The 20,377-nt window shown below is 54.1% G+C and overlaps 1 protein-coding gene across 3 annotated transcripts; it reads right to left on the bottom strand.

The window, feature by feature from the left end:
- Positions 1-7: 7 nt before the first annotated feature.
- SNX27 (sorting nexin family member 27) lies at positions 8-17,306 on the bottom strand. 3 transcript variants are annotated; one of them, XM_018569355.1, is made up of 13 exons: positions 17,029-17,306; positions 12,683-12,914; positions 9,481-9,673; positions 7,207-7,271; positions 6,714-6,818; positions 5,625-5,703; positions 3,897-4,060; positions 3,667-3,756; positions 2,956-3,105; positions 2,745-2,873; positions 1,449-1,508; positions 1,295-1,357; positions 8-237 (listed from the first exon to the last, which is right to left on the bottom strand). In XM_018569355.1, the coding sequence occupies exons 1-13, from the start codon at positions 17,241-17,243 to the stop codon at positions 190-192; spliced, it is 1,593 nt and encodes a 530-aa protein (XP_018424857.1). In that variant the 5' UTR covers positions 17,244-17,306; the 3' UTR covers positions 8-189. The 3 variants fall into 3 exon arrangements, with proteins under 3 accessions (XP_018424857.1, XP_018424858.1, XP_018424859.1); XM_018569356.1 differs by having other exon boundaries at positions 1,309-1,357; XM_018569357.1 differs by lacking the exon at positions 1,295-1,357.
- Between the last annotated feature and the right edge of the window lie 3,071 nt (positions 17,307-20,377).

Below are 20,377 nucleotides of genomic sequence, written 5' to 3'. Positions count from 1 at the left end.
CCCCACACCCTGCCCCCTCCCGCCATGCTGTACTGAGCTGTAGTCGAGAGTCATGTGCCGGAGGAGGTTAAACAACTCCGTCTATCTTCATGATGATGAGATGCTGCCGAGCAGTGACCGGTAAGGGGGGGTCCGCCGAGCAAGGATGGGGTGGTCGTTTCTGATCCGAGGAGGCCGGCACGCAGCCCGCTAGGTGCTAGTGTCCTTGTGCTGCAATCGAACAATCTGAAAGATGTTCTGTGGGAAGAGACAGAGAGGGACGGTTATCAAAGGGTGCCACGGGATACACAGACGGCGAGGGGGCTTTAGAGCATGCCGAGTGCACAAGTGACCGACGTCAACGGTCACAATGGGAGTTGTAGTTGGTTAGCTGCCCACCCTTGAGAAAATGCTGCTCCAAGACCCCGGCACTTGGTCAGAGATCAGAGTCCGGATTGACTTACCCTTCTTTTACGCAGATCCGCATACCAAGTCCATCAGACCGACACTGAAGGAAGATCAAGGCAGCATTTTCCCCAGAAAGGTCAGTAGTTAGGACCTTCTAATACTCTGTTAGAGTCGGCCGGGGGGGGGGGGGGATTTGTGCCCATTCACATCAGGGCACGGAGTGATATGGAAGGGGCAGAAATCACCGTCCAGAGCTGGGATGGAGAAGGGGGTGACCTAGTCCGGAGGGGAGCAGACCATTAATATCAGGGCACGGGGTGATATGGAAGGGGCAGAAATCACCGTCCAGAGCTGGGATGGAGAAGGGGGTGACCTTGTCCGGAGGTGAGGAGACGATTAACATCAGGGCACGGGGTGATATGGAAGGGGCAGAGATCGCCATCCACAGCTGGGATGGAGAAGGGGGTGACCTAGTCCGGAGGGGTGCAGACCATTAACATCAGGGCACGGGGTGATATGGAAGGGGCAGAAATCACCATCTAGAGCTGGGATGGAGAAGGGGGTGACCTAGTCCGGAGGGGAGCAGACCATTAATATCAGGGCACGGGGTGATATGGAAGGGGCAGAAATCACCATCTAGAGCTGGGATGGAGAAGGGGGTGACCTAGTCCGGAGGGGAGCAGACCATTAATATCAGGGCACGGGGTGATATGGAAGGGGCAGAGATCACCGTCCACAGCTGGGACAGAGAAGGGGATGACCTAGTCCGTAGGGGATCAGGGCACGGGGTGATATGGAAAGGGCAGAGATCGCGGTCCACCACTGGGATGGAAAGGGGGTGACCTGTGAAGTGCGCCCGGGAAGGACGGATGGGGTAGCGATGGTGCCCGCCGGGGTGACAGGTTACCTTGCTGCACGTACTGTCATGAGTGCAGTTCTTGTTGTCTTTATCCGTCGCCTGTTCCTCCACCTTGATAGACAGGAGAAAGATGGATAGAGGTTACTTGGATGGGTGACAGGCAAAGTATGTGACAGAACAGGATCTCGGAATAAAAAATTACCTCTTTCCTCCACTTCAGCTCGCAAAACACCCGCTCAAAACACTCGTGCATGTAGTTAAACTGCAAAACAAAAGTGTCAGGACAAACAGGAAGTGTGAGCGAGGCCAATCTACTTCCCCCCCCTCCCGCATACAAAATCAAACCGTGCAACTCTGTAAATGCCAAATCACACTTTCCCCAACACTGCTACATACACTGAGGTGTCTTCACCGCAAATCAGCACCTGCTTCTGTTCTGTAGACAGAGACAAGTCATCCCCTTGCTGAAATCTTTCAAAATCAGAGCCAATTGCCGTTACTAGGGCCACACACACCCTCAATATCCCTTTAGGCATGCAAGCATATTCTCTCTCTCTCCCCAGCAAAGTATTGGGACGCCTTATCTCCACCCCAAACTCCCCCATCCATGTCTTTATGGACCTTGCTTTGTGCACTGGTGCGCAGTCATGTTGGAACAGGAAGGGGCCATCCCCAAACTCCTCCCACAAAGTTGGGAGCATGTAATTGTCCATAATGTCTTGGTGTGCTGATGCCTTAAGAGTTCCCTTCACTGGAACTAAGGGGCCAAGCCCAACCCCTGAAGAACTACCTCCCACCAAACTTTACACAATGCAGTCAGGCAAGTACCGTTCTCCTGGCAACCGCCAAACCCAGACACGTCCATCGGATTGCCAGACAGAGAAGCGTGATTGGTCATTCCAGAGAACACGTCTCCCCTTCTCTAGAGTCCAGTGGCGGCGTGCTTTACACCACGTCATCCCACGCTTTGCATTGCACTTGGTGATGTAAGGCTTGGATGCAGCTGCTCAGCCATGGAAACCCATTCCATGAAGCTCTCTACGCACTGTTGTTGTGCCAATCTGAAGGCCACACGACGTTTGGAGGTCTGTAGCTATTGACTCTGCAGACAGTTGGCGACTTCTGCGCACTTCAGCATGCGCTGACCCCGCTCTGTCATGTTACATTGCCTACCACTTCCTGTCTGAGTTGCTGTTGTTCCCAGTTGCTTCCACTTTGTTATAATACCGCTAACAGGTGACCGCAGAATATTTAGTAGCCAGGAAATGTCACGGAACACCTGAATCCAATGATTTGGAGGGGCGTCCCAATACTTTTGGATCTATCTATATATAGATCTATATATAGAGTAACCCTAAAAGGAGAATGCTGAAATAGAAAATAGCATGTGCGACGCTTGCATATGTTATATCAATTTCCTTTTATTAAAGTAGAGTTCACCTTTAAACTACAACTCCCAGCATGCTCCACCAATGACCACCCCCTTCAACAGACTTACATACGGAGTGAAGATTTTCACCCATCGGGGCTTTTTCTCTCCTCGGGCGTACTCAAAGCAGAATGCCATCCCCTCCTCGTCCGTGTCCCACCGCTGCATCTCGTCCCACTCGAAGGCGATCACCTGGTTCTGTAACGTAGACCGGACAGGTAACCAAAAATGACCACGACACACGTTCCCCACCGCCCACTGATTGCCCCCCCGACCTCACCTCCTGCTGCCCCTCTTCTGTACAGGCCAGGAGCTTGAAGTGTTTGATGCTGATGGCAGTGATGACGTGGCCCTTCCGGCGGGAGTCGCAGGAACAGTGCGGGAACATGATCTCGTTGTAGCCCTCGCAGCTCCGTAACATGTTCAGGTACTAGGAGAGACGGGACAGGAACCGGATTTAGGGTACAACCCCCATCGGGCGGATCAGACCACATAAGTTGTGGACACATGCCTGAAAAACGTCACTGATGTACATGCCCTGTCCTCCTGCTCCTCGGATACTGTTGCGGAACTACAAGTCCCACGAGGCTTTGCAAATGCTACCAGCTACAGGCATGCCTCCCAAAGCCAGAAGCATGGTGGGATTTGTAGTATCACAACAGCTGGGGTGCGGAGGTTCCCTACACAGTAGGACTGTGAGTCAATCAGGGCTCCATATGCATTGTGCAATCAGCAGGAAGTGGGGGAGGAGGGTAAGGGTGTAGGCCGGTGACCCAACAGTATTGCATCAATGCAAAGGAAAATGCTTTACGGATCTCAAAAAAGACAAATCCTTCGGCATGTAGAAACTGTCACAAATGCTTAACAGAACTGAGCAGCTTGAGCTCAAAGAACACCAGATTATTCACATCGTAGTAGTAAAATGACTCAACAGCAATATATACAAGACGGTACTATTAGAGGAGGGAGAAGGGACGGCGGATCACATTACCATTAACATCTTCCGCTGCTCGCAGAGCTTCTGTAACTGGTACCCTTTGTCGTCGGCCTTAATGTAACCACGCTTGACGTCGTCTATTGCCTGCAAGCAGAGGAGAGCCAGATTACTGGTGACGTGCCGCCCTATCGCAAGGCATTGAGCAACCTGCCAAGCCTCATGCAAAGATCGATTGTGTGGCGGTTACAAAGTGCCAATTGTGCGTTCACTTCTCCTCCGCTTACCTGGTGGAAGAAAAACGAGACGGCCAAGTCGTTGTCCTTCAGCAGCGACTCCTCGGACGTGGTGAACAGCCACTTGCGCACCGTGAGGCAGGTCCCGGGCACGGCCGAGGTGTAGTTCTGGACGTAGAGCTTGTGAGGGAACTCGTTGGGGGCCAACTTCCTGACTGAAAGAGCGAAGAGTCGCTGTGTCACCGACGGCCGCAGTGGCCATGCTAACCATACTTCCCTTGCCTAAAGTTTGCCTTCCGAGGTTCTACGGAACACTACTGGGGTCAGTTGGGGCCCCAGCACCCCTTTTCCGGTATAGGGGAGCAGTTTCAATGCCATGAGAATACTGATGGGATCAGTTGGGCCCCCAAAACCCCTTTGCCTACATAGGGTAGCAGTTTCAATGCCATGGGAATACTACTGGGATCAGTTGGGTCCCCAGCATCCCTTTTCCTCTATAGGGGAGCAGTTTCAATGCCATGAGAATACTATTGGGGTCAGTCAGTTGGGGCCCCAGCACCCCTTTTGCCTACATAGGGTTGCAGTTTCAATGCCATGAGACTACTACTGGGGTCAGTCAGTTGGGGCCCCAGCACCCCTTTGCCTGTATAGGGTAGAGTTTTAATGGCGTGAGAATACTACTGGGGTCAGTTGGGGCCCCAGCACCCCTTTTACCTGTATAGGGTAGCAGTTTTAACGCCATGAGAATACTGTTGGGATCAGTTGGGGCCCCAGCACTACTTTGCCTGCATAGGGTAGCAGTTTCAATGCCATGAGAATACTACTGGGGTCAGTTGGGGCCACGTCACCCCTTTTGCCTGTATAGGGTAGCAGTTTCAATGCCATGAGAATACTATTGGATCAGTTGGGGCCCCGGCACCCCTTTTGCCTGTATAGGGTAGCAGTTTCAATGCCATGAGAATACTATTGTATCAGTTGGGGCCCCAGCACAGGGTTGCAGTTTCAATGCCATAAGAATACCATTGGATCAGTTGGGCCCCCAGCACCCCTTTGCCTACATAGGATATCAATGCCATGAGAATACTATTGGGAACAGTTGGGTGCCTAGCACCCCTTTGCATGCATAAGGTAGCAGTTTCAATGCCATGAGAATACTATTGGATCAGCACCCCTTTGCCTGTATAGGGGAGCAGTTTCAATGGGTCCATTAGACAGAATTATGACGTTTAAGTCTAGTCGGGGACCCCAGTTTGTCTTCTGAGGTTTTTAATGGCTGCCTTGAGAATACTACTGGGGTCAGTTGGGGGCCCAGCATTCATTGGCCTACCTAGTGCCACCCAAGGGGAATTATGAGGATTGGGAATGATAATTGGATTTGGGTTCCTTCACTCATGGAGGCTCAGCATCACATGGGGGCATTACCATGCAAATGCACCCTGCCTGGGAACACCCACTGCCCCAGACTGGATGGGAAGGCAAACTATTAGCAGGTTCAACTTTTATGCAGAACTCCAGACAGTTTTAGATGGTTACAAAAAATCTTTGTGTCCCCATTAGGGCATTTCCCATCACTTCCTGTCCAGAAAGGAAGGGAGGATAAATCTTCCCAATAGGGGCACAAGTGTCATTAAAATCATGACAAAGGCTCTACTCCCTTCCCCGCCTCTAAAATACAATCGTTTTGGCTGGAGTTGGGCTTCCAGAAACATAAAACACTTGCTGGGGGTTAGTTACAAACCAATGTGACAGAAGAGAAAGAACGAGCTGCAGCTTACTGACCAAAGGAATGATTAATGACCTCAAACAGGGCAAAGTAGTTCGCTGTGATGCCGTCCATTCCGATCTTGGCAGCGAGGGCCTGCGGGAAGAGAGAAGGTGTGAGCGGGCACAGGCAGACCCAAGCACCCCCCAAAATACCAGGGTCACTCTATACCTGGACACAGACACAAGCCCCTCCCCCTAATAGGAGGGTCACCCCATACCTGGGTGGAGACAGAAGCCCCCCATCCCACATTAAGAGGGTAACGCCATGACAGAAGCCCCTCCCCTAATAACATGGTCATTCCATACCTGTATGCAGACACAAGCCCCTCCTCCTAATAGGAGGGTCACCCCATACCTGGGTGGAGACAGAAGCCCCCCACCCCACTTTAAGCGGGTAACACCATAATTGGACGCGGGCAGACAGAAGCCCCTCCCTCAATAACATCGTCATCCCATACCCGGATGAAGACAAGCCCCTCCCCCAATAAAAGGGTACCTCATACCTGGACACAGACAGCCAAGCCCCTCTACCCTAATAAAATGGACAAACAAGCCACTCTCCCCCAATAATAGGGGACCCCATATCTGCATGCTGGCAACCAGAAGCCCCTCCCTCGATGACTAGCAGACAGAATCCCCCCCCCGTAAGAGGGTCACTGTACAACTGGACGCAGGGGGACAGAACCCCTTTACCCAATAAGAGGGTCACCCCAAATTTTGTGCACAGATAAGCACAACCCCCCCTCAGCTCAACATAGACACAATCCCCTCCCCCCTACAATGAGAGGATCCCCCCCCCATATCTGGACGCAGACAGCCAAACCCCTCTACCCCAATAATAGGGGACCCCATACCTGCATGCCGGCAGGCAGAAGCCCCCCCTGGAACCCTATGGCTGGACACTGGCAGACAAAAGCCCCAAACCCCATAAAAGGGTCACCCCATAACTGGATGCAGGTGGTCAGAAGCCCCTTTCCACAATAAGGTCACCCAACATCTGGGCCCAGACACAAGCACAAACCCCCTCCTCCTCCAATAAGGAGTGTCACCCCATAACTGGATGCAGGTGGTCAGAAGCCCCCCCATAAGGTGGTCACCCCATACCTGGTACACCTGGTCCGTGGTACTGTTCTTCTTCACCCGGACGGTGGCGGTGGTCTTGTCCGCTAATGCTATGCGGAGTTCTACGTCTGACACTCCATTGTAATTCTGTGGGAGGGGCAAGAAGGGTCACATGATGATGTCATAAGAGAACAATAAACTCTCAGAGAAGATTTAATATTTCACTTCAAAAAGCCATTTTCTATTTTTATAAATCTTCCACTTTTCTTAACACGATTCCTGGTGGTCCCGCCATAAAGGTCCTTGGTCAGACACTTCCTGTTACAGGGTGACAACACTATCCCCGTCTCCCTGTTGTCACCCTATGATGGCGTCTACAAATGGCCATTTCAAGACACAATACACAGGCCACTGTTGTCACCATCGGGGAAACCCGCCCTGAGAAATGCCATGCAGCCATCACTGGAGTGTATGTAGACAGGAAGTGGCTGCAAAGAGGCCACAGGTAACAAGCAGCAGGTGAGGGCGGCCTTACCTCGTCTGACTCAGACAAGAACTCCTGCATGATGTCACTTTCCCCGATCACCCGTATGGAGCAGACTGTGCCAAAGAGGAAACAAAAACAACAAAAAGAGAAGTCAATCTGATGACAAGGAGAAGAGTTCCATTTCCTCAAATGTTACCGTCTTCATCTAATATCTATGATTGAAATAAAAAGAATCCAGCACAAGGAGTGAGACTCCTTATACCAGCTGCAATAGATGTGTGGAGCTGGGAATCCGGGTACACAGATCTCAGTATCCTGTTCCCAACAGTCCCCCCGCTCCTGGATACATCTCCATTTCAGGGGTCTTCACTGAAGTCATGTGACAGTCTGGGGTCTCTGTTCCGCGTGGGCGGTCCCTCCAGCTGACATTAGGAGGTGCGACTGCTGGTCTATCCGGGTGTAACACTCATCTCCTGAGGTCCAGCACCGGAGTCTCCTCTCTGCTTCTGAAGCCTTTGGGTTTTACCTGGAGTGCCGGCACCACATCAAAGCAGGAAACAAATCTCCTGATTGGTGCAGCGAAGTGCGGCTCTGCTACTCTTAAGCCGAGTCTCCCTGCTGCAGATTATTACCTCTGCCCTCAATGCCCGCCTCCAGGCCTGTGTGCCTGCCCAGCTAACTCTGCCCCTGTTGTGCCTCAGTGTTCCAGTACCCAGTGTGCCCCCATGTCTCCTCTGCACCCGTGTCCTCTATGCCTGCCCCCCAGTTCTCTGTGCCCGCTGTTCTCCATCAGCCAGTGCTGCTATACCTCTGCCCCTGTGGTGCCTCAGTGTTCCAGTACCTAGTGTGCTCTGTGTACCCCCATGTCTCCTCGGTGCCACTTTCCTCCATGCCTGCCTCCCCCATCTGCCAATACTACTATACCTCTGCCCCTGTTGTGCCTCAGTGTTCCAGTACCTAATGGGCCCCGTGTACCCCCATGTCACCTCTATGCCTGCCCACAGTTCTCCATGCCCTCTGTTCCTCCCCATCAGCCAGTGCTGCTATACCTCTGCCCCTGTTGTGCCTCGGTGTTCCTGCACCCAGTGTGCCCTGTGTACCCCCATGTCTCCTCTGTGATCATGTCCTCCATGCCCGGCCCCCCATTCTTCCCCATCTTCCAATACTGCTGTACTTATGCCCGTTGGGCCTCAGTGTTCCAGTACCTAGTGGGACCTGTGAATCCCCATGTTTCCTCTGTGTCCATGTTCTACGTGCCTGCCCCCAGCTCTCTGAGCCCTCTGTTCTTCCCCATTTGCCAATGCTGTTGTGCCTCAGTGTTCCAGTACCCTGTGTACCCCCATGTCTCTTCTGTGCCACTGTCCTCCATGCTTGCCCCCCAGTGCTCTGCGCCCTCTGTTCTTCCCCATCTTCCAATACTACTATACCTCTGCCCCTGTTGTGCTTCAGTGTTCCACTACCTAGTATGCCCTGTGTACCCCCATGTTTCCTCTGTGGCCCTATCCTCCATGCCTGCCCCCCGTTCTCCGTGCCCTCTGTTCCTCCCCCTCTACCAGTACTGCTATACCTCTGCCCATGTTGTGTTCCAGTACGTGTGCCCTGTGAATCCTCACGTCTCCTCTGTGATCATGTCCTCCCATGCCTGCCCCCCCATTCTTCCCAATTTTCCAATACTGCTGTACCTCTGCCCCTGTTGTGCTTCAGTGTTCCAGTACCCAGTGTGCCCTGTGTACCCACATGTCTCCTCTGTGCCCCTGTCCTCCATGCTTGCCCCCAGTGCTCTGTGCCCTCTGTCCCTCCCCATCTACCAGTACGGCTATACCTCTGCCCCCGTTATGCTTTAGCTCTCCAGTGCCTAGCTCACTTCTAGGTCTCCCCATCCACCTGCCATAGCTTGGACTGTCCATCTCTACGTGGGCACGGACCCCACTATGTGAAGCCGGCTTCCATTGAGAGCCCATGCTGAGATGGCACGCCCACAGGAGGATTATTACTGGGCCTGGGCTCACATGACACGGGCGGATCTATATATAAACAGATGGAGTTCTGCTTTTAAGTGGGAAAGCTTGGAACCCCCGTTGTATTTTATTGCTCTGCACCCCGTGTCGGGTACGGCAAACATCATTGAACCCGGGACAAAAAGGAAAATGAAACAAGGTGTCATCTTCCAATGGGGACTCTCGTTTTGGTGACAAATGGGATTTTTCCATCTCTTTAGGAAGATTACCTCCCATTTCCTGTTGTGTCTCCCGGACAGGAAGTAGAAGGGGAAACCTACTCTTGTCAGGAGTTACATTTGCAGGAACAAGCAGGGTTCCATACCTTTCTCCAGGTATTCCTCCAAGCCCCTCCTCCTGGCGTCCAGCTGCTGTTCAGACAGTGAAAAGGGCCACTTGCCCGGTAGCCGCGGGAAGGTGAAGTTGGCAAACTCCCGTTTGAGGTTCTGGTTCAGAATGGCGAATTCCCGGTATCGTTTAGAGCACAGCTGTCTGCCGGCCATGTAGGTGTTGTAGACCTGAAAAACCAAAAGGCAGACCCCGGTCATGACACGCTGTACACGTCAGAGGAAGGAACGCCATTGAAAGGGGACCTGTCCTGACCTCTGCTCCTGAAGATGCTGGTTACCTGGCTTCAAGACGGAGAGAGTCTGACCCAGAACATGCGTGCGGATAGGAACCCTTCCTTCTAGTCCATTGAGGGACACAGGAATTCTGATACTGTGGAGTTATGCTGCCACCTACTGGTCACTGGCAAAAAAACAAACTATGCACCAGCCCAAGATGACTCCTCCTCCCAGCATGCCTCGGTTTTTTTGTTGCTAGTGTCCCAGCAGTCTAACTTTGGAGTGCCGTACCCGACTGCCGCTGGACAGGAAGTGCAGGACTAGCCTGGAATGTGACCCTAAGGCCCTAGACCTGCTACTCAAGCACTTGGGTCCATATGTATCTGAGGCCTTGCACCCCGAGATACCCGGCACCTATGATGTTTAATGGACTTCCCTTGTGCGCATGCTTGTTCCAGGTCAGTCCCCGGAAGCCCCTTGCACGCATGCTTGTTCCAGGTGAGCTCCCCGGAAGCCCCTTGAGCACATGCTTGTTCCAGGTCAGATCCCGGAAGCCCCTTGCACGCATGCTTGTTCCAGGTGAGCTCCCCGGAAGCCCCTTGAGCGCATGCTTTTTCCAGGTCAGTCCCCGGAAGCCCCTTGTGCGCATGCTTGTTCCAGGTCAGCTCCCCGGAAGCCCCTTGTGCGCATGCTTGTTCCGGGTCAGCTCCCCGGAAGCCCCTTGTGCGCATGCTTGTTCCGGGTCAGCTCCCCGGAAGCCCCTTGTGCGCATGCTTGTTCCGGGTCAGCTCCCCGGAAGCCCCTTGTGCGCATGCTTGTTCCGGGTCAGCTCCCCGGAAGCCCCTTGTGCGCATGCTTGTTCCGGGTCAGCTCCCCGGAAGCCCCTTGTGCGCATGCTTGTTCCGGGTCAGCTCCCCGGAAGCCCCTTGTGCGCATGCTTGTTCCGGGTCAGCTCCCCGGAAGCCCCTTGTGCGCATGCTTGTTCCGGGTCAGCTCCCCGGAAGCCCCTTGTGCGCATGCTTGTTCCGGGTCAGCTCCCCGGAAGCCCCTTGTGCGCATGCTTGTTCCGGGTCAGCTCCCCGGAAGCCCCTTGTGCGCATGCTTGTTCCGGGTCAGCTCCCCGGAAGCCCCTTGTGCGCATGCTTGTTCCGGGTCAGCTCCCCGGAAGCCCCTTGTGCGCATGCTTGTTCCGGGTCAGCTCCCCGGAAGCCCCTTGTGCGCATGCTTGTTCCGGGTCAGCTCCCCGGAAGCCCCTTGTGCGCATGCTTGTTCCGGGTCAGCTCCCCGGAAGCCCCTTGTGCGCATGCTTGTTCCGGGTCAGCTCCCCGGAAGCCCCTTGTGCGCATGCTTGTTCCGGGTCAGCTCCCCGGAAGCCCCTTGTGCGCATGCTTGTTCCGGGTCAGCTCCCCGGAAGCCCCTTGTGCGCATGCTTGTTCCGGGTCAGCTCCCCGGAAGCCCCTTGTGCGCATGCTTGTTCCGGGTCAGCTCCCCGGAAGCCCCTTGTGCGCATGCTTGTTCCGGGTCAGCTCCCCGGAAGCCCCTTGTGCGCATGCTTGTTCCGGGTCAGCTCCCCGGAAGCCCCTTGTGCGCATGCTTGTTCCGGGTCAGCTCCCCGGAAGCCCCTTGTGCGCATGCTTGTTCCGGGTCAGCTCCCCGGAAGCCCCTTGTGCGCATGCTTGTTCCGGGTCAGCTCCCCGGAAGCCCCTTGTGCGCATGCTTGTTCCGGGTCAGCTCCCCGGAAGCCCCTTGTGCGCATGCTTGTTCCGGGTCAGCTCCCCGGAAGCCCCTTGTGCGCATGCTTGTTCCGGGTCAGCTCCCCGGAAGCCCCTTGTGCGCATGCTTGTTCCGGGTCAGCTCCCCGGAAGCCCCTTGTGCGCATGCTTGTTCCGGGTCAGCTCCCCGGAAGCCCCTTGTGCGCATGCTTGTTCCGGGTCAGCTCCCCGGAAGCCCCTTGTGCGCATGCTTGTTCCGGGTCAGCTCCCCGGAAGCCCCTTGTGCGCATGCTTGTTCCGGGTCAGCTCCCCGGAAGCCCCTTGTGCGCATGCTTGTTCCGGGTCAGCTCCCCGGAAGCCCCTTGTGCGCATGCTTGTTCCGGGTCAGCTCCCCGGAAGCCCCTTGTGCGCATGCTTGTTCCGGGTCAGCTCCCCGGAAGCCCCTTGTGCGCATGCTTGTTCCGGGTCAGCTCCCCGGAAGCCCCTTGTGCGCATGCTTGTTCCGGGTCAGCTCCCCGGAAGCCCCTTGTGCGCATGCTTGTTCCGGGTCAGCTCCCCGGAAGCCCCTTGTGCGCATGCTTGTTCCGGGTCAGCTCCCCGGAAGCCCCTTGTGCGCATGCTTGTTCCGGGTCAGCTCCCCGGAAGCCCCTTGTGCGCATGCTTGTTCCGGGTCAGCTCCCCGGAAGCCCCTTGTGCGCATGCTTGTTCCGGGTCAGCTCCCCGGAAGCCCCTTGTGCGCATGCTTGTTCCGGGTCAGCTCCCCGGAAGCCCCTTGTGCGCATGCTTGTTCCGGGTCAGCTCCCCGGAAGCCCCTTGTGCGCATGCTTGTTCCGGGTCAGCTCCCCGGAAGCCCCTTGTGCGCATGCTTGTTCCGGGTCAGCTCCCCGGAAGCCCCTTGTGCGCATGCTTGTTCCGGGTCAGCTCCCCGGAAGCCCCTTGTGCGCATGCTTGTTCCGGGTCAGCTCCCCGGAAGCCCCTTGTGCGCATGCTTTTGCTGTTCCAGGTCAGTCCCTGGAAGCCCCTTGTGCGCATGCTTGTTCCAGGTCAGTCCCCGGAAGCCCCTTGTGCGCATGCTTGTTCCAGGTCAGGTCCCCGGAAGCCCCTTGTGCGCATGCTTGTTCCAGGTCAACTCCCCGGAAGCCCCTTGTGCGCATGCTTGTTCCAGGTCAGTCCCTGGAAGCCCCTTGTGCGCATGCTTGTTCCAGGTACCTCCCCATATCACCCCGGACCTGACCACCCCGCCGCTCACCACAAACTTCTCCCCGTTCTGCTCCACGTGCTTGTATGTTGGGACGGAGATGGGCACGGCTTGTTTCTCCGTGTAGTCGTAGAAGGATTGGCCCGAGGAGTCGTCACTGGGGTCCAAGTTCTCGGCTTCGTGCGGCGGGACAGACAGAACGGTGAGGACCAGCTCCTTCTCTCCGGCCCGGATCAGATCGACCACCTGCTTGTGGGTCGCCCCTTCCACATTGACACTGTTCCTGGATTGGGGGGAGACACAGAGGGGGCGGGGTTTATACATGTAGACTGACAGGGAGCAATGAGAGGTCATCAATAATAACACACACATTCTACACCTACTGCCAGTACAGAGGGACACTTCTCTATTCATGTCATAGCTGTCATTCTCGGTATATGTATGTATGGGCTCTGCACAGTACCACTTCTCTTGTCCTGTATGCCGGGTGTCATTCTCGGTATCTGTTCTTATTCTGCATGTATGGACTCTGCACATTACCACTTCTCTTGTCCTGTATGCCGGGTGTCATTCTCGGTATCTGTTCTTATTCTGTATGTATGGACTCTGCACAGTACCACTTCTCCTGTCCTGTATGCCGGGTGTCATTCTCGGTATATGTTCTTATTCTGTATATATGGACTCTGCACAGTACCACTTCTCCTGTCCTGTGACTTCCATTATAATGGGGTCATTGAACGTCTTCCGGGACGCATTGCTGGGGGGTAATCACATTTGGGCCCCGTGGTGCTCGGGGGTCATGTGATCACTCTCAGGATGAAGCGCAGTGACTGTAACTTCCCGCAGCTCTTGTGACACCCGGAGAGGCTCCTTTGAGGAAGAGGCCACTACAAGTCACAGACTTCCTTCCTGTGTCCGAGGAGAGCCAAACCACAACCAGGATGTCGGATGGCTCAGCACGGACGGTCCTCCCCCCTCCTCGGAGATTACACAATCACTGATCTCCGCAGACAGTACACAGGGAACGCTCGGCGGCTTCATACAAGATCATCAATCCTCATCAAGAATCCAATCAAAGTGCCTCGTGTTGAAGCCGCTTATATTTTACCTCCTCTGGCCCCGCCCCCTAAATAAAACCTTTCCATGATCATTACATATCATTGAAGACCCCACTGGGTCCCTGTGCTTCTCTAGGCAGATCAGATTTCTGCCGTCTTCCTGGAGTTCCCCTTTAATCCGGGGTCTCTAATCGTCTCTGGTTTGTGCTGAGTGGTTTCTTCTGACGCCGGCTTCATATTGTCTTGTTAATTATTATTAGAAGCCGTATCGGTGTCGGATCATTACCACGAACTTTCACCCAGGGACGCCTGCTGCTATCAGACTACATCTCCCAGCAAGCCCTGCAACATGTCCACAGACTACAAAAGGCTCTCTATAAAACTACAACTCCCAGCAAGCCCTGCAACATGTCCACATACTACAAAAGGCTCTCTATAAAACTACAACTCCCAGCAAGCCCTGCAACACGTCCACAGACTACAAAAGGCTCTCTATAAAACTACAACTCCCAGCAAGCCCTGCCATCCCCTGACTGCTGTGGAACTACAGCTCCCAGCAAGCCCAACGGCCCAACCAGGAGCTCCGCACACCCTGCCATCCCCTGACTACTGTGCAACTACAACTCTCAGCAAGCCCTACAGCACAACCAGGAGCTCCACACACCCTGCCATCCCCCGACTACTGTGCAACTACAACTCCCAGCAAGCCCTACAGCACAACCAGGAGCACCACACCCTGCCATCCCCCGACTACTGTGCAACTACAACTCCCAGCAAGCCCTACAGCACAACCAGGAGCACCACACCCTGCCATCCCCCGACTACTGTGCAACTACAACTCCCAACAAGCCCTACAGCACAACCAGGAGCTCCACACACCCTGCCACCACCCGACTGCTGTGCAACTACAACTCCCAGCAAGCCCTGCAACATGTCCACATACTACAAAAGGCTCTCTATAAAACTACAACTCCCAACAAGCCCTACAGCACAACCAGGAGCTCCACACACCCTGCCACCCCCCGACTGCTGTGGAACTACAACTCCCAACAAGCCCTACAGCACAACCAGGAGCACCACACCCTGCCACCCCCCGACTACTGTGCAACTACAACTCCCAACAAGCCCTACAGCACAACCAGGAGCTCCACACACCCTGCCATCCCCTGACTGCTGTGGAACTACAACTCCCAGCAGGTCCATCTCTGCTACACTACCAGCTCCAAGCCCGGTCCTGCCCAAATGCCTCTCGGAGTTGGATGGCGCAGGGGAGGGGTTACAACCCGTCAGGTTTTCACTGCTAGTCCAGGTACCATGAGAGAGATTTCCCATCACTGACAACGGTTTCACCAGACAGGAAGTGAGGGGACAGGGGGGCTCTCCAACAGTTACACAGACATAAAGATGTTTCTATTAATAGCGTAGGGGGGAGTCTTGAACCCCCGCCAGATTTTTTAAAATCTCTGATGATCACTTCCTCTCCAGGACAGGAAGTGAGGAGAAATCTCTCTATTGGACCCCGGCCTCCACCAATAGGGTTGCATGCTGAAAACTTCCCTTTAGAGGCCCCTGTATACTGAATTGTGACACAATGAGGGACAGAGGACCTGGCCTCCACCAATGCAGTTCCATGCTGAAGCTGTTTCTTCAGGGGCCCCCTGTATACTGAATTGTGACACAATGAGGGATGGAGATCTCGGCCTCCACCAATGCAGTTCCATGCTGAAGCTGTTTCTTCAGGGGCCCCCTGTATACTGAATTGTGTTGCAATAGGGGGGTGGAGACCCTGGCCTCCACCAATGGGGTTCCATGTTGAAGATGTCCCTTCAGGGGCCCCCTGTATACTGAATTGTGATGCAATAGGGGGGTGGAGACCCTGGCCTCCACCAATGGGGTTCCATGCTGAAGACGTCCCTTCAGGGGCCCCTTGTATACTGAACTGTGACACAATGAGGGATGGAGATCTCAGCCTCCACCAATGTAGTTCCATGCTGAAGCTGTCTCTTCAGGGGCCCCCTGTATACTGAATTGTGATGCAATAGGGGGGTGGAGACCCTGGCCTCCACCAATGGGGTTCCATGCTGAAGATGTCCCTTTAGGGGCCCCCTGTATACTGAACTGTGACACAATGAGGGATGGAGATCTCGGCCTCCACCAATGCAGTTCCATGCTGAAGCTGTCTCTTCAGGGGCCCCCTGTATACTGAATTGTGATGCAATAGGGGGGGTGGAGACCCTGGCCTCCACCAATGGGGTTCCATGCTGAAGACGTCCCTTCAGGGGCCCCTTGTATACTGAACTGTGACAGAATGAGGGGATGGGGGACCCCGGCCTCCACCAATGTGGGGAGATCCGCCCTCTCTCTGTGTCCTGGAGACCACTGTCACAAAAATGTGAGCCGTCACAGGAAACCGTCCAATGGGAACACCAGCTGCAGTTACAACCTTTTCCCGACTATGGAGAGATTTTCTCCCACTTCCTGTTTTGTCTACAGGACAGGAAGTGCAGGTGGGGACACTGGAGACAAACCCGGTGGGGGTTTTCAATCCTTGTCTATGGCATCTGAGAAGCAAAACCAAATCTGGGGATTAAGACATACACGGTGGGGCCCCAGGGGCCACTATACGCTGCCCGATCAGCTCTACAACATGCATCTAAACCCCTCCCCCGCCGCCGATCATCACAAAACATGAAAGAGGAAGTGTTCCTAATGTGATGTACTAGGCGGATTGGTTGCCATGGTGACACAGGAAGTTGCTCTTCCAAAGTGTGACATCATTGAAATGTATCAATCTAGCGGGTCACATGACAGACAGCCGGCCGGGAAGGGGTGTTTAATAGGGTGCTATAGAAGGATGCGGTCACTCTCATGGACATACAGTGGCGGTATAGCAGATATTCGCGCCTCCAGGATGCGGTCACCCCCATGACACGGTCTCAGTCGATGGCCGTCAGTTATACTGTGGCAGTACAATGGATACTCACACATCCAGGATGCGGTCACCCCATGGCGCGGTCACCCCCATGGCGCGGTCTTGGTTGATGGCAGTCAGTTATACTGTGGCAGTACAATGGATACTCACGCCTTCGGGACGCGGTCACCCCATGGCGCGGTCTTGGTCGATGGCAGTCATACGGTGGCAGTACAATTGATACTCACACCTTTGGGACGCGGTCACCCCCATAGCGCGGTCTTGGTTGATGGCGGTCAGTCAGTTATACGGTGGCGGTACAATGGATACTTACGCCTTCAGGATGCGGTCACCCCCATGGCGCGGTCTCAGTTGATGCCACTCAGTTATACAGGCAATATTCAGTGGCAACACACACAGATACTCACACCTCCAGGATGCGGTCACCCTTACGGATGCCGGCGCGGTCAGCGGCTCCTCCGGGCAGCACGGCACTGACATGTTGCAGGGGGGCGTACAGCTCTCCATTAATACTGCGCAGCTGCCCCCCCTCGCTGACCTGACCCCGCACATTGAAGCCATAGCCCGACTCCGACTTCACTATCCGCACCACCCGCGGGCCCCCGCTCCGCTCGTCCGCCATCTTGGCCGCATCCAGTCACGGGACCCGCGCCAAGGCATGCCGGGAGATGCAGTGCGGAAGAACTGTCAGGCCGGGAGGGCGGGGCCGTACGTCAGCGTAGCCAATCCGCGTCCGGAGGGGCGGCCGCCTGAGCCAACCAATGCTTCCGTCCCAGCATCCAATCGGCGCATTGACAGCTACGGCGCCGGCCAATCAAATCCGGAGCATTTCTACGAGGTGGATATTAAAGGAGCGGGGAAGGAATCGGTGTCACGTGACCGGGCTGAAGTAAAGAGGCGGGAAAAATGACGAGGTGATGGAATTCCACCCCCAAACGAAGGCAAGAGAGGGGAGGCATTTATAGGTATGGCAAATGGCAAAAAATTCTGAATTTATTTACAAATCAACGTGGCGGACAATTTGGAATTTTTTGTTCCATAATATGATACTGCCTTTAGTAAGCCATTTCCTTACATATTGTAAAAAAAAAAAGTATAAGGTTTAAAATAATATAAGTGCAGAAGTCGCCATTTAAAAAAATATTTTGTTAGGCCTGTCCAATCACAGGTCAAGGCAGGTGGCACTCAGGCCCGTCGAATCCCAGGTCAAGGCAGGTGGCACTCAGGCCTGTCCAAGAACAGGCAAGGCAGGTGGCACTTAGGCCTGTCCAATCACAGGTCAAGGCAGATGGCACTCAGGCCTGTCCAATCACAGGTCAAGGCAGGTGGCACTCAGGCCCGTCGAATCCCAGGTCAAGGCAGGTGGCACTCAGGCCTGTCCAAGAACAGGCAAGGCAGGTGGCACTTAGGCCTGTCCAATCACAGGTCAAGGCAGATGGCACTCAGGCCTGTCCAATCACAGGTCAAGGCAGGTGGCACTCTGGCCCTGTCCAATCACAGGTCAAGGCAGGTGGGTGCAGAAGGCTGCCCGTTTCCCTACAATATATACATGGCAGCTTCTGTCCAAGTCCGGTGTGTGGGGGTGGTTGCTTTTTCCCATGAGGTAACTTCCACCTGCTGCTACCAGGGCAGGAGGTGTTTATGGGTTCTCTGACAACATGCCTGCCCCCTCTGTGTTCAGGGGAAAAAGTGTGTGTGTGGGGTCGTGGTCTATCCCAAAGTCTTATGCGTGTTAAGGGGGTTCCTGACAACGTGGCTGCTACCTCTAGCTTCAGGGAAGTGGAGGGGACCTTTCCTGGGCAGGTTGTGTGGTAAGGGGTTCCTGACAACATGGCTGCCCCCTTTGGGAGAGAGGGAAGAGGTCCTTCCCAAGGCGGGAGAATGTTCATCTATTTCACCAGAAGGGACATGGAACAATCTTTCGGAGAGACTGCACCCCATGAATTGACCTTTTTTTGAATGTCCTGTGATTCCTGAAGAACAACAACAATCATTGTGAAGGTAACAGAGTGTGGAAGTGTCACCTATCAGTTATTGATGTTGGGTGAGAAGACCAGGCTCACAATGGACAGTCTAATTCATCCCAAATGTGTTCCAGTAGGGTTGAGGTCAGGACTCCGTGCTGATCACTCCAGTCCCTTCACACGAAACTGGTCCAACCATGTCTTTATGGAGCTGGCTTTGTGCACTGGGAACAGTCATGGTGGACCAGAAAAGGACCTTCACCAAACTGTTACCACGAGGTTGGAAGAGGACAATTGTCTACAATGTCTACGTATGGTGGAGTGTTACCAGGAGATGTATGAACTGAAGCTCCACACTCATTTGAACAGTCCAGATACACTGTTAATACCGATATTATAGTGCCAACAATTTACTCAGCACTACACATCAGTCCCTGTCCTCAAGGAGCTTACAATCTAAGGTCCCTATCTCACATACATAAAAGGAAAAATGTAGACAGCACCCTATTAACCTTCCAGCAGGTCTTTGGATTGTGGGAGGAAACCGGGTTAGCAAACCCCATGCAGATAGTGTCTTGACCAGGGACCCCCAGTGCTGCAGGACGGAAGTGCTAACCACTAAGCCGGTGTTTTACTCCATTAAGGGGTTCCACGGTCAGAGGATTTATCAAGCAGAGTAGCCAACACGTTCCTGGGGTCCACAACATACCCCCTTAATCAGGGCTAAGACAAGGGGATGTGGGGTCCAAATACAATAGTACCAGACTGACTTAGTGGAGGTCTAAACCTCATGGTTATAGGATTTGTAGTGAGCGCTGCCTTCCGTCTGCCCATCACTTCCTGAATTCCCAGGGTGCTTTGCGACTTTTTCCCTGCTGCTTGATGTGATGCAATTGCCTCTTCTCAAGACTACATATCCCATCATGCATTGCTTCCAGCAAGCAATGATAATGTTACATTGTGGGAAGTACAGACACTGAGCGGTCAGTGACGGAGTTCAGGTATAAGACTGAAGGGAGGGACGGAGGTCAGGTATAAGACTGAAGGGAAGGACGGAGGTCACGTATAAGACTGAAGGGAGGGTCGGAGGTCAGGTATAAGACTGAAGGGAGGGACGGAGGTCAGGTATAAGACGGAAGGGAGGGACGGAGGTCAGGTATAAGACTGAAGGGAAGGACGGAGGTCAGGTATAAGACTGAAGGGAAGGCCGGAGGTCAGATATAAGACAGAGGTCAGAGGTCAGGTATAAGACTGAGGGGAGGTCAGAGGTCGGGTATAAGACTGAAGGGAGGGCCGTAGGTCAGATTTAACTATAGAAATCCACGCAGCTGCTATGGGACCCGACACTGTCCGGGGCATTTGTGACAGCAAATGGGATCACTAGGCTTTGAGATGGAGTAGGGACGCAGTGAAATGGAGGTTGGGATGGGGCCCTTAATGGTTTAGTCATGGGGCCCCCATCACACAGAGAAGAGGACAACATTGATACATTTTTAGGAAGTGGAAGTGACATCCTGTCTTCCTGTGTCGGTTTTGCTGAAGGGCGGAGTTTATCCCGTCGGTCGCTCCGCCTCCTTAATTCAACTGTTTTATTGTGAAAATTTAAAGCGCTCCTTCCAAAATGAAAGCCGACCGATGTGTGAAAATTATTGTCGTCTCGTGTCCTGGACCCGCACAGCGTCGGCGCACTAAGCTGCCAGCAGATGGCGACCTGCAACAGCATTCAAGTCTCATGAGCCGATTTGTCTTTAGCCAATCAACCGCTGCATTGAGGCCTTCAAATCTTCTACTA

Source organism: Nanorana parkeri, unplaced genomic scaffold (assembly GCF_000935625.1).
Source record: "Nanorana parkeri isolate BGI_ZX_2015 unplaced genomic scaffold, ASM93562v1 scaffold1324, whole genome shotgun sequence".
Lineage (NCBI taxonomy): Eukaryota > Metazoa > Chordata > Amphibia > Anura > Dicroglossidae > Nanorana > Nanorana parkeri.
The sequence above is the reverse complement of the archived record's forward strand: the minus strand, read 5'-3'. Positions and strand labels throughout refer to the sequence as shown.